This window comes from Podarcis raffonei, chromosome 9 (genome assembly GCF_027172205.1).
Source record: "Podarcis raffonei isolate rPodRaf1 chromosome 9, rPodRaf1.pri, whole genome shotgun sequence".
Taxonomy (NCBI): Eukaryota; Metazoa; Chordata; class Lepidosauria; order Squamata; family Lacertidae; genus Podarcis; species Podarcis raffonei.
Window position 1 is genome coordinate 6595623 of NC_070610.1, and position 15951 is coordinate 6611573.

Consider the following 15951-nt stretch of genomic DNA (forward strand, 5'->3'; position numbering starts at 1 on the left):
ACTTAATCCTCTCCCTGCTGTTTGCGTGCTTCTTTTCCCTCTCTTTTAGTATCTGTTTCCCTTTTTCATATTGTATTGCAGGACTGAACACCTTAATAAAAATTATTGCAAAAATAAAAAAATATAAATTGACGCAGTTCTAGCAGTCGAGCTGCTTGCTTCAGGAATGCGCTTACTTTCCATGTGCTCTGCTTTTGTACTTGCAAATCGCAATGGACGCGGGTGGCGCTGTGGGTAAAACCTCAGCGCCTAGGACTTGCCGATCGTATGGTCGGCGGTTCGAATCCCCACAGCGGGGTGAGCTCCCGTCGTTCGGTCCCAGCTCCTGCCCACCTAGCAGTTCGAAAACACTCTTAAGTGCAAGTAGATAAATAGGGACCGCTTTATAGCGGGAAGGTAAACGGCGTTTCCATGTGCTGCGCTGGTGCTGGCTCGCCAGCTGCAGCTTCGCCACGCTGGCCACGTGACCCGGAAGTGTCTCCGGACAGCGCTGGCTCACGGCCTCTAGAGCGAGATGAGCACGCAACCCTAGAGTGGGACACGACTGGCCCGTACGGGCAGGGGTACCTTTACCTTTACTAGATGTTGCAAAGGCACCGTAAGTTGCCAGTGATTTCTAACTTCAAGGGAAATACAGCTCTGTAGCCCTGTCGCTAGACCTTCCCATATCTCACGTAGCTCAAGGAAAAGGAGTCACTCACCTCTTTTCGGGGCACCATACTTGTCCAGGGCTCCATGATAGTCCCCAGCTGCCCCACCAGTTCTGGATCCAGGACAGGAAGGCCATCTGTGGTGGATGATGTCAAAAACAGGTCTGGCCTCTGTGCAATAAGAAATGCAGAACATTACAATATTCATTATTGCATGGATAATGGTTAATATTTTGTATCAATATTACAGTGGTGCCTTGGTTTACAAACATAATCCGTTCCGGAAGTCCGTTCTTAAACCAAAGCGTTCTTAAACCAAGGCGTGCTTTCCCATAGCAGTGGGGGACTCAGTTTACAAATGGAACACACTCAACAGGAAGCGAAACATGTTCTTATTCCAAGGCTAAGTTCACAAACCAAAACACCTACTTCCGGGTTTGCAGCATTCTTAATCCAAGTTGTTCATAAACCAAGCTGTTCTTAAACCAAGGTACCACTGTATAGGACTAGTTGCATTTTTTACGTACAGAGCCCTGAAACCTGTGTATAGATGAAGATGCTGTTTTGAAAATTGTAAAACTAATCATCAAATCATGACAACCATCAATATCGTTAGCTTTATTCAAAAACATCTGACACTTCTGTGGAAAACTGTCAAGGCTGGACTACAGGGCGTTGATGGTCTGCAGGACCGGGAGACAAGGTCAACGGAGAATCAGAATGTGAGGGAAATTGGGAGGGGGGGAAATTCAGTTCAGTTTGCATTTAGAAAGTTAGGGTCTCAGTTCGGTCTCAAAGATTGCCAACTGATTTTCCTAGCTGGACTGCTGGGTCTTTAACAGTTAGCAGAAAAAGCATCAATTGGTGAACACTGGCTTGTCACACAACAAGCACACAAGGTGTCCACGTCTGACTTGGGAAATTCTAGTACACATGTATGTGCTTGCACAGACCCCTTTCTTGCAAAGAATAAGGCAAACTTTTTCAGCAGTGACCTGCTCCACTGTCCCTCAGACCTTGTGGGGGGCCGTAGTATATTTTGAAGGGAAAAAACCCAACGAATTCCTATGCCCCACAAATAACCCAGAGATGCATTTTAAATAAAAGCATACATTCTACTCATGTAAAAACACGCTGATTCCCGGACTGTCTGGGGGCCAGATTTAGAAGGTGATTGGACCACATCCGGCCCCTGGGCCTTAGTTTGCCTACCCGTGGAATAAGCCATCACATCCTCCTATCACTGTCCGCCCCAGATCAGCGACAAGGTTGGACACCTTGCTTTTGGCTTGGGAGCGGCTGCCTCTCCTCCCTTGGCAGGGCCCGACAGATCAATTAGAAGCTGCTGCCTGAAGCTCATCAATGGTACAAACAAACGACACTCGGCAGATGGTCCTTAAGCAAACAGGGGTGGCTCTCTAATTGGAGCGGATTCAGCGAGCGCAAAAACTTCCATCATTCCCGAAAGGAGCCAATCTCCACCAGCTCCCTCGGCATTTGTTGACGTGCCCAGCAAATGCGTCCGACTCATTTCCTTGTAATGCATCCCTAACTCGCCAAATTGGCCGCTGCGGGTGGCTGGTGGCAAAGTGGCCCTCGGAGCCTCCTGCCGCCGTGACTAGAGGCCGTGATGCCTCATTAGGGCTGCCTCAGACTGTAGAGGCATAGTGATCGTGGTTTAGTAGCCAATGATAGCCCTCTTGTCCAATAATTTGTCCAATCCTCTTTCAAAGTCTTCCAAGTTGGCGGTCCCCATGGGCGTAGCCAGATGGGGGGGCAGGTGCCCCCCTAAATCAAGGAAATAAATAAAAACATTTAACTGACCAATCATGTTGCAGATAGCTAGGTTCTGCCCCCCTCCCAAAAAATCTCCGGCTCTTTCTTATCGCAATTTCCTTAAATCTTTGGGGTGTTTGTTTTTGCTCCTAACAAACTCTTTGTGGGGTATTATAACAGGAGTTGTCTGTGCTGTGCTGTGGCCATCCCCTCTTTATTTCAAGCCAAACTCTGTGTCTAAAAGAGCTTTTTATCTCGTCTCTCCCTTGCTGCCCATCTTCGCTAGTGGGGAGTTGTTAAAGATTTTAAGTTCTCTACCTCCGATTTTGGGAGTAAAACATCTTGTTTTTAACAGTCTCTCTCTTTTGGGAGAGTTTGGCACTGCCTCGCCAGGTTTTGGGGTGTTTGTGTCGGAGAGGGAATTAACCCTTTTGTGCGGAGGTCATGCCTCATTCTTGGCTATATACTTTGTTTTCTCGCTTTGGGAGACCCCTTATCACGCTGCCATGGGCTCTGCCCTCAGGATCCCCCCCGAGGTCGGGTGACTTACGCCTTGTCGCCCGTTTCTGCCTCTCTCCAACACTGGGTCTGCCTCGAGGCAGCAGGAGCACAGATCCCCACCCGACTGTAGGCGTGCTGCTCTGGAAGTCCCTCTACATGCTTTGTGAAGAAGGACTGCGTTTTTCTTGTCCTGCTTCTTCTCTCACTCAGATCCTCTTCCATCCCTGGAGTCTGTGCTCACGAGAATGATGTGTAGAGTGAGGAACTGCCCAAATGGTGGTAGGGGGATGCCCTGCTGATGCCCTTGTTGACCAGCGCCTTATTAACTCCACCAGCCGGATCTTCTGGGCCTTCACATTTCATTCGGCTGGGAGGCCTTTGACCTTGGCTGAGCGCCCTTGGCATCCAAAGCAGTGGGCCTGGGCGGCAGTCACGCCCCAGTTTGTGCAGACCATCGTGGGGAAGAAGAGGCTCATGCAAAATGCACAGTTTATCAGGCTCCTTGCAAATGACACCAAGCGCACAGATGGCGCCCAAGGTGGGCAGGAAGGATACAGATGTCTCCAGTCCCGCACCCCACCCCACTTTTTGCCTGACAAAGACAGGGCAGGTTGGCTACATGCTCCTAATTCAATTAGCTCTCTCCTAAACCCTCCTCTGGGAGAAGTGAGTGGGAACGGACAAATGTTCTTCCACAAAGACGTTCATTTCAATGTCTCTGTGTGTGCATGTTCTGCTCCGCTTTGCATTGGCCCTGCTGTCTTCCACTCATTAGCTGCCTAACAAAGCGAGGCTGGCTCAGTCCGTTTCCATTCGGCAGTCATTCTATCACTCCTCTGTAATTTCTGCAGCAATCAAGATTTTCTAACGACGCTGAGCCAAAGAGGAGGGGGATTAGGGCAGGAAGGAACCTGGCAGAGAATAATGGAGAGCCCACAACCCACCTCCATTCAGGCACTAGCCTTTCATTTCCTTCTGTAATAATCTTCCCCCTCCCCCTTACTGTAATCACAACGGCTCTTATATGTGCAAGCTAACACAGCTGCAGGATTGCTGGAGTTGCTTGTTGTTTCCTCGCTCACTTGTTTGCGTGCTCACTTACTTGCTTCTAACCCCACTGGTCCATCCCCTGGCCTACAAGCAGCGGATGGCAGGATGCTGCCTTAATTTGGGCCCAGCCACTGGGCCCATCTCGCTCAGTAGCAGCGGGCAACATTCAAGTAAGCTTTCCTCAGAGTAAAAAGGGGAGTGGCAGTGGGAAGACAATGAATGGTCAGAAGGAGAAGACAAGGAAGGGGTGTCAGAAGCTTAAGAGATAACAGGGCTTAGTCAGTGGGGAGAGTCTGTGGCAGAAAGAAGTCAGGAATCAGGAGCTGGAGCTGAATCAGGAGAGGAGGGAGGCCAAGAGGCAGAGATGAGTAGGGCTGGTGAAGAGGCACGAGTGTCCTCCCCTCCTGCTGCAATGAGTGTTGGGATACTGCCGGGTAGACGGGGGCATCAGGCAGGCCCCAAGCTGGCTCCAGCCACCGGCCAGCAGCTGGACAATCACCTGTCTCCCTTGGAACAGCATCAGTCAGTGACACGAGCCTCAGATACATTTAGAGACCCGTGCACGCTCTATCAGCAGAGTGAATAAATCTTCTCACAGCAGAAGAGGCAGACAGAGCCATGTGTAAGCAGTATACACTGGTACCTCAGGATGCAAACAGGATCCGTTCCGGAGCCCCGTTCACATCCTGAAGCGAACGTAACAAGTGACGGCGCGTCTGCACGTGTGCGGGTCGCTTTTTGCCACTTCCGCGCATGCGCGTGACGTCATTTTGAGTGTCTGCGCATGTGCGAGTGGTGAAACCCCGAAGTAACGCGCTCCGTTACTTCCGGGTTGCCGTGGAGTGCAACTCAAACGCCCTCAACCCGAAGCACATTCAACCCGAGGTATGACTGTATATTACAGCATTTTATTCAGCAGCAGGAACAAAAGAAAAAACATGTCTGCTTCCTTTCGTGTCCAGCAAAACAGCAGCAATGCAAAAGCTATATACAAGCGGAAGTTCCCAGCAGATCTGTGCTGGAAATAAACAGGCATGTGACACACAACAGTCATGCCTGTACCCTTTTAAGATGGAACGGAACTAGCGTTGTCAGGGGCTCAGGAGCAGAAGCACAGGGGAGAGAGGAAATGGAGAGCGAAGGGGAGGGATCCGAGGGGAGCGTAGGGGAGTATGACAGTGACCCGAGAGATTCCATGAGCTTCTCCAGCGAATCAGAAGATTCCCAGAAGGGGGCGCCGATGGTGAGGGCAAGGGGGGTCCCAGGGGGGACGCACCAGAAGCAGGGGGCCAGCGGGGACTCCCAAGGCAGCAGCGGGGGATCAGGACCAGCTCCCCCACCAGAGCGCAGTGGGGGGGAAGAGTCACATGTGTCAGGGCCAGCCTCTTCTCCAGCAGGGAGAGAAGATGAGTCAGGGCTGACCACGCCCCAATCGGAAAGTGGGGAAACGGAGGGGAGGTCAGTTCCAGCTAGCCTCCCCGAAGGAGGGAGTAGTGACAGCAGTGTAATGGTCAGAAGGAAAGTGGGAGGCTCGGCGCGCGCGCCAAGTTCAAATGTACAGGCGCGCGGGACGGCAGGAAACCCGGATTGGGAGCCAGGTCCTAAAGCCCGACAGAGGGAGGGGGAAGAGTCAGAGGAGTCTAGGAAGGGAGAGACCCCGACGGGCAGGCGGACCCAGAGGAGAAAAGAACAAAGGAAGAGGTGGAGCAAGGCTAGAATCTTAAACTGGTGTCAGGGGGGAGGAGATTCAGATGGAGCTTCGGCGGTCTAAGGTTAGAGACGTAGCGTTGCATGCTGCGCCTGTGGAAGTGAAACTGAACTTCAATAAAGACTTTTATACTAAACAACGAAGCAGCGTTGGTCTTCTGTGAGCTGGGACCTCGGGCAGCGCTGACAACCGTATATCCTAAGAATGAGCTCATTACCCCCTTGGTCTCCCAGAAGGGGGGAGAGGCAAGAAGAGAGCAGAGGAGAGGTTAGCTTCACAGAGGCACAGTCTCCGATTACTTGGGGGAAAGCCCTGGAAAGGAAGAGACTTAAGACAACTGTGGGGAGTTAGGGGCTTTCAGTCTCAGCAACTGATCCATAGGGCAGGACCCACCAGGAATGAGCTCATTAGGCCTGACATTCTATCATGTCTGTGCAGATCCTGGTCTTGCAAATAAAGAGTTAACTCCAACATGCACAATGTGATTTACTTACTGGCTCATCAATGTATTATGAATAAATAAATTATAACTTGGCAACAGTACCTAAGGAAGCCATTTCAGCTGGACGAAGACTAAACACACACACACACACACACACACACACACACACACACTCCACTAAGAGGATGAAGATGTTTGTGAAAAACAGCACTTGTTGAGAATGCGCGTGTGAGGTGAACGGCAGATAAAATTAATGGACTATGCAGAACTGGATAAAATGACAGGAAGGATTCGAAATCTGTGGGACCAGAGATTCACAGAAGATTGGAAGACGTATATGAACTATTTGAAGAACAACTGTAATCAACAAATTACGCTAGTAGGACGACAAGAAGTTTTGTAAGGAGAAATATATGAAACGTTACAAAGTAGAAAAAGAATAGAGATATCAGCTATGAGACTTAAATGTAAAAGGGAAAGCAAGAAATGTATACTAAGAGATCAGACTGGAAAATTTTCAGACGAGATTGATGGAAGTCAAAAAATTGTATAAGATGTAAAAGTATGTTTAATTACTGTTGAAAATGATATGTTAAAAAATTAATAAAAATTTATAAAAAAGAGAACGAGCGTGTGAGAGAGAAAGATCTGTTTTGCCAGGATGTAAAGAGGCATAGAAGCGGGAGCCCCGCAGTCGCCCGTCAGATAAAGCCAAACGTCCGTGTCCCATCATCCCTGGGCCATGCGGGGCAGATGGGCTTGAAGAGGCCCCAGGCTCCCCACCCCCATTGCGGCCTCTCAGTCCCTAGGGAGCTCAACACAGAGAAGAGCAAAAACTTCCTTGCAGGGGTGCCTCTTTGCTCTCACATAGGCTCAGATTTATTTTAGGGCTGAGCTGCAAATTCTCCAAAATATTGGCGTACCAGTGGCCTGGTCACCTGCTTTTGTGGTAACAGCAACAACGATTGGTCTGTGTAGTGTTGTTCTGATGGGAGTGGGGGGGTTCTGGGGGGCACGAGCCACTGCCTATCAGAGCCAGACCCTATATTATGCCACTTTGACTTCACCCCAAACCCTGAAATCTCCAAAGTCTTGTAAGAGAGCTGGACAGCAGCAAAACAAAAGGGGAAGCTCATATCATCCTAGCCCTCTTTTATTTCATAGAAACAAAGAGTTATAGATTGTAGGGGGCACCCAAGGGTCATCTAGTCCAACCCCCTGCTATGGAGGAGTCACAACTAAAAAGTCCCTGACAGATGGCCATCCAACCTCTGCTTAAAACCTCAAAGGAAGGAGAGTTCACAACCTCCCAAGGGAGTCCCTTCCACTGTTGAATGGCTCTTGCCACCAGAAAGGTCTTCCTAGTATATAGGAAGAATCTCACTTCTTGTCATCTATTGAATCTATTGGTCCAGGTCCTCCCATCTGGAGCAGCAGAAAAGAAGCTTGTTCCATTTCCTGTGTGACAGCCCTTCAGATATTTGAAGATGACTACCATAGAGTAGAGCAGTCAAATACAACACTCCTAGAGTGGATATAAAAAGAGGATGTCTGGATCAGCCAGTTGGAACTTCCTGTTTCCTCCTGGGCTGGGACAAACTTCCTCTACATGTGACCAGAGGTGGGCGTGACCTCACCTGTGCAGGTAACAAAATAGCACAGGGGAGGCAGCCATCTCTCTCTCCTCCATTTTGCTTTTGTTGAAGAAGCATCAGCCTGATAGCGTCCAAGTGTATATATTTTGTAACTTAAGTCTGCCTTCTGGGATCCATCTGTGAACAGGATGTGTGAGTAAACTATTTTATCCTTTTATACAAGACTGTGTTGTGTCTATTCTTTTTATGAGGGAATAAAGGGGAATTACCAGGAAACTTATTTTAGAGGCTTATACAAGCCTGGCAAACCTATCCACTGTGAAAGTTTAAAAGGGGAATATTACTCTGCTAAATTGTAGAACTTGTTAACACAAGTTGGGAAGGATATAATTAAAAAATATATCCTCTCCTGCCTCCCTGAACATTCCCACAATATACATGTTGTAACCAGAACACCTAAAATATTGGCTCACTTCATATTAGGAATGAGGGAGAAATTTGAAAGATGAACCTACTGAACTCACACTTTCAAAAGCAAAACATGACCCAAAGCTTAGTCTTTGCACTTTCTGGTCTAGTAGTGTGTACAGAAATGCTATTATTCTGGAGTATCACATGCACAGAAATGTGTTATAATGGGGGAATTGCCCAGAACTGTGTATTTTAGGGGGGAAGGCATGCAAAAAATTTCATTTTAGGAGAGCTACATACTAAACAGCTGATGGATTTTCATGAGGGCTTAAAAAATATGTGCAAAGGGATGTGGAAATGGGGAGAATTAAACTTAAGATGGAAAAAATGAGAAACTGAGAATCACAGGACTGTAGAGTTAGGGTCATCTCGTTCACAATGCAGGAATCACAATAAAGCATCTTTCTGTGTGTGTCCCTATATACTCACCTGATATCTGGACTTTGCTGGAGTGGGACTTCACCTCTGCAGGAGGCCTGCACTGTCTGGCGCAGGAGCTGGGTCCTCAGTGTGGCAGCCTCTACCCATTACATATTATCAGAGCAGCACCATCTCTTTTCGTGCCTTTTTCAAGAAGCAGAGGGTTGGGGTTTTTTTTACCCCATTAATCCCAGTCTGCATCTGGGTACAGTGGACGCTCAGGTTGCCAACGTGATCCATGCAGGAGGCACGTTCACCACCCGCAGCGTTTGCAACCCACAGTCTGTGCACGCGCGGGTTGCGATTTGACGCTTCTGCGCATGCACGACTGCCGAAACCCAGAAGTAACCCGATCCAGTACTTCCAGGTTTCGGCGAGTCCATAACCCGAAAAAATGCAACCTGAAGCATCTGTAACCTGAGGTATGACTACATTGGATTTAAAGCTGTTTGCAATATATGAAATGGTTCTAATTCATTTTAACATAGCAGATTTTTTAATACACATTCTTTATTGCTACATGGCTTTGAGATGCGACCTGGGAAGCGATTCATAAATAAAACAAGATCAACAAATATCACCACTCTGCAGGCAAAGTGACAAAAAAACAACAACAGCCATTGTTGTCAGAGAGTAGATGCCCAGATGCCCTGGCAAAAGACTGCTCTCCTCCACCCCAAGGGAAAGAGCGTCTCTCTTTCCATCGTCACACATTATCAGTTTAATTTATGTTCTCTCCCCACCTTTCTACAACCCACTGGGCACTAAGGGACTTGTCAGAACCTGACACTTTAAAGCAAGTTGCATCGCATGACGGGGTGTTTAATTCTACTGCTATCAGTCGGGATTGCCTTTTGTGTGTTTCTCTTCTTCTAAAGACCACCCGAAAACCCCAATTTGTTACTTGGTTAAAACAGTTTAAAGTGACAGCGAGCAAGGAAAAGAAATGTAGGATCAAAAGTGCTGTTTCTATTAGATGTAATAAAATCCCCCCAATTGGTAGCTCATACCATGCAAATGCAGATTTTGTGTCAGTTTTTTTTTTTTGGGGGGGGGTTCTGGTTGTGGAAATGTTGACAGTGCCTCATAGAAACATAAGGTGCTGCCGTATGACTCGTTCGGTCCATGTGTCAGCTACTCTCAAGGGTGAAAAACGTAACACAAGAAAAGCCTGTTGGATCCGGCCAGTCGCCCATCTAGTCCAGCACTGTGCTCTCACAGTGGCTAAACAGTTGTCTGTGGGAAACCAGTGTGGGGTTGAAACACAGAGCAGTCGAAAGCAACATTCCTAGAGTGGACATGTTTAGACATGAAGAGGGATGTTTGTCCAGCTAGGAGATAAACTTCCTGTTTCCTCCTGTGCTGGGACAAATTTCCTCTACATGTGACCAGAGGTGGGTGTGACCTCACCTGTGCAGGTAACAAAAGCACAGGACTGGCCACCGCATCTCTTCTCTTCTCTATTTTGCTTTCGTAGAAGAAGCATCAGCCTGAGATGCTATCTTGGCCAAGAGAGGACAAAGGAACTATCCCCCTATGGGATAGATTCCAGGTGTATATATTTTGTAACTTAAGTCTGCCTTCTGGGATCCATCTGTGAACAGAATGAGTGAGTAAACTCTTTTATACAAGACTGTGTTGTGTCTATTCTTTTTAGGAGGGAATAAAAGGGGAATTACCAGGAAACTTATTTTAGAGGCTTAAACAAGCCTGGCAAACCTATCCGCTGTGTAAGTTTAAAAAGGGGAATGTTACTCTGCTAAATTATAGAACTTGCTAATGCAAGTTGGAAAGGATATAATTAAACAATATGCTCTCCTGCCTCCCTGAACATTTCCACAACCAGCAAGCAGGATTCAAACTCAAGAGCCACTCTCTCCTCCTGCAGTTTCCAGAAACTTGCATTCAGAAGGATTGCTACCTCCAGCTGTGGAGGCAGAGCGTAGCCTTCATGGCTAGTAACCATCAATACAGTGGTACCTCGGGTTAAGTACTTAATTCGTTCCGGAGGTCCGTACTTAACCTGAAACTGTTCTTAACCTGAAGCACTACTTTAGCTAATGGGGCCTCCCGCTGCTGCCACGCCGCCAGAGCACGATTTCTGTTCTCATCCTGAAGCAAAGTTCTTAACCTGAAGCACTACTTCTGGGTTAGCAGCGTATGTAACCTGAAGCATATATAACCTGAAGCGTCTGTAACCTGAGGTACCACTGTAGTCCTCTTGCATGTATTTGACTAATCCTCTTTTAAAGCCATCCAAGTCGGTGGCCATCCCTGGTTTAAGGCAGGGGACATTCCCAGCCTCACCTGGAAATGCTAGACGTTGAACCCAGGACCTCTTGCATGCAAAGCAGATTCACTTACGAACTCAGCCATGGCCCTTCTCCATGAGGAAAAAGAATGAAAGGGTGATGGAGGCAGCGGGCCCAGCAACTCAGGAGATTTGTGGCCTGGTACATGAGAATGTGTCTCAGTTAGGCTTGCCATATGTCAGGAAAATTCCTGGCATGTCCTGGTTTTCAGGTGTAAAAATGGCTTCGGGAACGCAGTGGAAAAACCAGCAGAAAGAGCTCAAAAAGCTTAAAAATCACAATTTGGGGGGGGAGGTTTCCTCCAAAAAGCTCAACAATAAAAGCTCAAAAATTTGGCAACCCCAATCTTAGTGGTATGGGGAGGCACGAAGAGGAGAAGGAGATGCAGGTTAGAATCTACAGAGCTCATCTTTTTCTCATGCTTAACCGAACCAGCATGTTCCTCCTTTGCAAGCTCCCTTTGAGTTGTCACTCTCTGAATTGCTGGACAAACCAATCCTGCTAACATATGTAATTGCTCCCACTAGCTCCCAAGTTCGGCGGTGAGTGCCAACCACTATGCCAAAGCAGCATCACCCACGAAGAAGAGGAAGGACTCTGTTTGCTTGGGGGATCGCTGGGGTATCTAGAAGTAGGGGGGAAATGTGAGGAAACCTCCTAAAAGGGGGCAACCCTCCCTCCAAATGGCTGAAACACAACTGTACATTCACAGGCCTCTTGCCTTATTCACTCTAGCCTGTTGCCATACCAAGGCTTGGTCCTGTGTGTGTGTGTGTGTGTGTGTGTGTGTGTGTGTAGAGGCAGGAATGAAAAACATAAGAGCAGCTGGATCACACCAATGGCCCGTCTAGGCTGGCCGACTAGATGCCTCTGGGTAGCCCATAAGCAGGACCCGTGCGCAACAGCGCTCTCCCCAACTAAAAATCCAAGGGCGCAGAAAGGATCTACAGGTGACTCGACCTGCCTCTTGGGTACCAGCGATTTTGGCACATTTTAAACCTTTCCAAAGCCTGCACTCTTTACACCGACCGCCTGCCAGGTTGCTCATAAGAAAATCTGATGGATTCTGGGAGGTTAGCACTTAAAACGGTCCAGTTCATCGCAAAGCTGTGATTGCTTGAACCCGCGGCGCCGCTTCCCGCCGCCCTCCTCCCTTTCCTTTGCGCCGCTAGCAACAAATCCATTCTTTTCTCCATTGTTGCTAGGGCCGATTGCTGAAACAAGCTTTAAGGGCAGGATTGAGAAGCTGAGCTTGTCACCTGATATTTCCCTCCCCCCTCCGCTCCCTCGCTTGTACATACATTAGTTGGGGAGGGGGAGAAAGAGGAGGAGGAGGAGGAGGAGAACTGGGGAAGGGGGATAAAAAAGAACACAACAGCCCTTAGATCAAAACAATAATCAGCTAAATGAATTCCGCAGCATTTTCCCGCATGACTAGGAGTGATAATTTAGTGCAGCAGCCAGCTGGAAGGAAGGGGATTAATTCTGCACTTACCAACACCCCTGTGAATAATTCATCACACGCGGCCCCCCTCCGCTGACCCCCTGGGCCATTACTCCAAAGTAGCTCGCCAGACAGCCCTGCCCCAGCCAGGGGGCCCGGCGCTTTGTGGGGGGAGAGCAATGGAATTAACCTGCCGGCTTTAAGTTCGGTCCCAAATTAACTTTGCGGATGGGGAGGGGTGATGGTGGGGAGAAGGCAAAGGCACAGCTGTTTTCTGCAACTGTAGCACCAGTCCCAGAATGGCCCACCCCCTGTAAAAATAAGGTTTCTACAATGTAGATATACTTAGGAGGTTCAGCCCTGGGCAATGAAAGAGCCTCTACTCTGTGCAGTCTATAGCTGCTGTTATTAATTGCAAAACAGTGGTACATCGGGTTACATACGCTTCAGGTTACATACGCTTCAGGTTACAGACTCCGCTAACCCAGAAATAGTACCTCGGGTTAAGAACTTTGCTTCAGGATGAGAACAGAAATCTTGCTCCGGCGGCGAGGCAACAGCGGGAGGCCCCATTAGCTAAAGTGGTGCTTCAGGTTAAGAACAGTGTCAGGTTAAGAACGGACCTCCAGAATGAATTAAGTTCTTAACCAAAGGTACCTCTGTATTACTGAAGAATTTTATACCCTACTTTTCACCAAATGTCTCAAAGCAGCTTCTGGAAAAATAAAAAGTACAATCCAGAGGATTGCATCCAAGGTTAGCCCTGATCAGAGCAGACCCACTGAAATTAATGTATCTAAATGAGTCCCAGCAGGGGGTGACAGTGGTGGGCAGGAGAGGCCAGGCACCCACATAATTTTTTTTATGAGTGCCCAGGCACCCAGGGCCCCATGTGTGTGTGTGTATTTATATTATATTATATTATATTATATTATATTATATTATATTATATTATATTATATTATATTATATTATATTAGGGCCCCCTGTATATGGTGCCAGTGTCTAGTGCAACCACCTACAATGGGTTGCCCTGGGCAAGAGCAAGCAAACAAGCAAACAAATATTGCAGCTAATGTTCTGGAGTTCAGCAAAGCTTAGCATTTGCAATGAGCACTGAATGCCTGACCTCCAAGGCATACGGGAAGGCAATGTCACCAAGCGAGCCGGTTAGTAAATTACACAGTTCAAAGCTGGCGTTAACTCTTCATTTGCGGAACACAATCCTCACAGACGTGGTGGAGTTTCAGGCCTAATGAACACAGCAGCTCGTGCCTTCTAGGTCTTACTCCATGAAATCATTGCAGAGACTCAAAGTCCCTGCCTCCCCAGAGCCTTCTATGTCTCCTCCTCTCCAGGGCTTCTTGTAAGCAATCAGAGACTGCACCTGCATGCAGCCTGTCTTTGCTCCGTCCATTTCATGCCTCTTCTGATTCTGGGAGACCAGGCAGGAGGGGAGCTTATTGCAGCAGGGGAGACACTCATGACTCTTCACTAGCCTGACACATCTCTGCCTCTTGACCTCCCTCCTTTCACTTATCTGCTTCAGCTTCTGCCCTGATTCTGGATTTCTTTCTGCCACAGACTCTCTCAACTCATTGAGCTTGTTACACCTTCATCTTCTGACACCTCCTCGTCTTGTCTTCTCCCCCTGACTACTGTGATAGGAATTTTGAGGTCTTAGATATATGGTAATGTTCATAAGTGTACCAACCAAGCACGTACATAGATCAGCACAGGAAGACCGACCTGAAACCATTTTGATTCCCAAACTGACCAAATGTTTTCCCTGCAAGGAGGGAGGGGGGGTCAGGGAGCCTTCCCATTGTCTCAGGAATTGAGTAATCAGCATTTTAATGGGTGACAGACTATCAGGAAAGGCAATCAAGAAAGGCAATCAGATAACCTGGCAAACAGGAAAAACAACATTCAAATTTCTGTTTTAGACCACCTTTTCTGTGATGTATGTATGATGTTTCTGGGGGGTGGTCTTGATCTACAGGGTGGCAATTTCAAGAGTCTTTATAAGGCCTTGTGTGCCATTGTTCTGGGTTCCTCCTTTCCTGCGTGTGAGGGGAGCACCCTGTTGCAACAGATCAATAAAGATCAGGCTTACTAGCTGCTTTGCTTCTCAATATTCTCTGGTTGGCCTCTATTCTTTTCTCCTACCAATAGGGAACCTAACGTAAGGACTCTGTATGGGCTCTTGGATACCCCATAAGGGAAAAGGGCAATTTTTGCTTACAACACTACTCATCATTGTCCCACCATCATTCCCTGGGATCTGAGACTTCTTCCCTTGATGGTTCCTCAGTTGGTTCCTCCCACCGTTCCTCTGTGTCCAAACAGTCCATGACGAGTGGCAACCTGAGAGAGGCCATGAGCTCTGAGCACTGGGAACAGCAGGTTAGATTTGCACACGTGACTCAGTGCAAAGTCGATTCCTGTTATTTGTGGGCCAGCTGCTGGCAGGCAGAAGAGAACCTCTTGGTATTTTAATCAGCCTCCCTCCCCCCCCCACTTTCTCCCCCTTTTTCGCTGCAGAGCACAGGGGCAGGCACATTCCCTCCATCCTTTACAACCTAATTTGGACTGACAGGCTGGAGTTGGTGCTTAGCAAGGCTGAGCCTCTCGCTTCTCTGTTATTTTAACACAGACTCCTTTGCAAGCGCTTGAGGCAGAGGAGGGAGGGCAGAGGGCTTTACAAGAGAACGCAAACCATCATCTATATTCATGAACTGCCTCCAGGGGCACTCTCTCTTTCCAGAGGAGCTGGCTGCCCGGTTGCCTGCTGTCTGCAGTGATTTTTGCACCTCTCGGGCACAATCACATGATCACACGAGGGCCGGTGGAGGGGAGCTCCATTCAAGGCAGCAGCCCAAGAACAGGATCACAGGCCCAGGTTCAAATAGCAGCATGGTTAGAGTCAGGAGTGTGCAGTCTGGTGCCAAGCATGCAAAGGTCTGGAACATTTAGCATTCGCAAGACAAGTGTCACACCCATGCTCTACCCAGAACATTTGAAATCGGAGTTCTTTTGGTGTGTTGGCATCTCCGGCTTGTTTTGATTCTGACAAAGCATCACATTTGAAGGATAGTATCCTAAGTATCACAGAGACTGGAGTTCAAAGAATTATAGAATTGTAGAATTGGGGTCCCTTCCAACTCTACCATTCTACGCTTCTATGAAAGGAGATTCCAGCGAAAACATCATGAGGCGCTAGTCCATGGATAGGCAAACTAAGGCCCAGGGGCTGGATCCGGCCCAATCACCTTCTAAATCTGGCCCATGGACGGTCTGGGAATCAGTGTGTTTTTACATGAGTAGAATGTGTCCCTTTATTTAAAATGTGGGGCATAGGAATTTGTTCATTTCCCCCCCCACCTAAATGTAGTCCGGCTCCCCACAAGGTCTGAGGGACAGTGGACCAGCTCCCTGCTGAAAAAGTTGGCTGACCCCTGCACTAGTCTGTGTCTGATCACAATGTAAAGTGCTGGCAGTTACAGCTTGGGTTCCAAGTACTTACTCCCACATGAACCTGTCCACACCACATTCAGACTTTTCTCGAGGTGTCCCCACAAT

General features: G+C 48.1%; 1 protein-coding gene across 5 annotated transcripts in view; it reads right to left on the minus strand.

Moving 5' to 3' along the window:
- The window catches only part of CCDC33 (coiled-coil domain containing 33), a 157133-nt gene that overhangs the window by 63469 nt on the left and 77713 nt on the right, over positions 1-15951 (minus strand). For all 5 annotated transcript variants that reach the window (XM_053403599.1, XM_053403600.1, XM_053403601.1 and 2 more), the window contains one exon: positions 702-821. In XM_053403599.1, coding sequence (XP_053259574.1) covers positions 702-821 — 120 coding nt within the window. The remainder of the gene's footprint in view (positions 1-701; positions 822-15951) is intronic.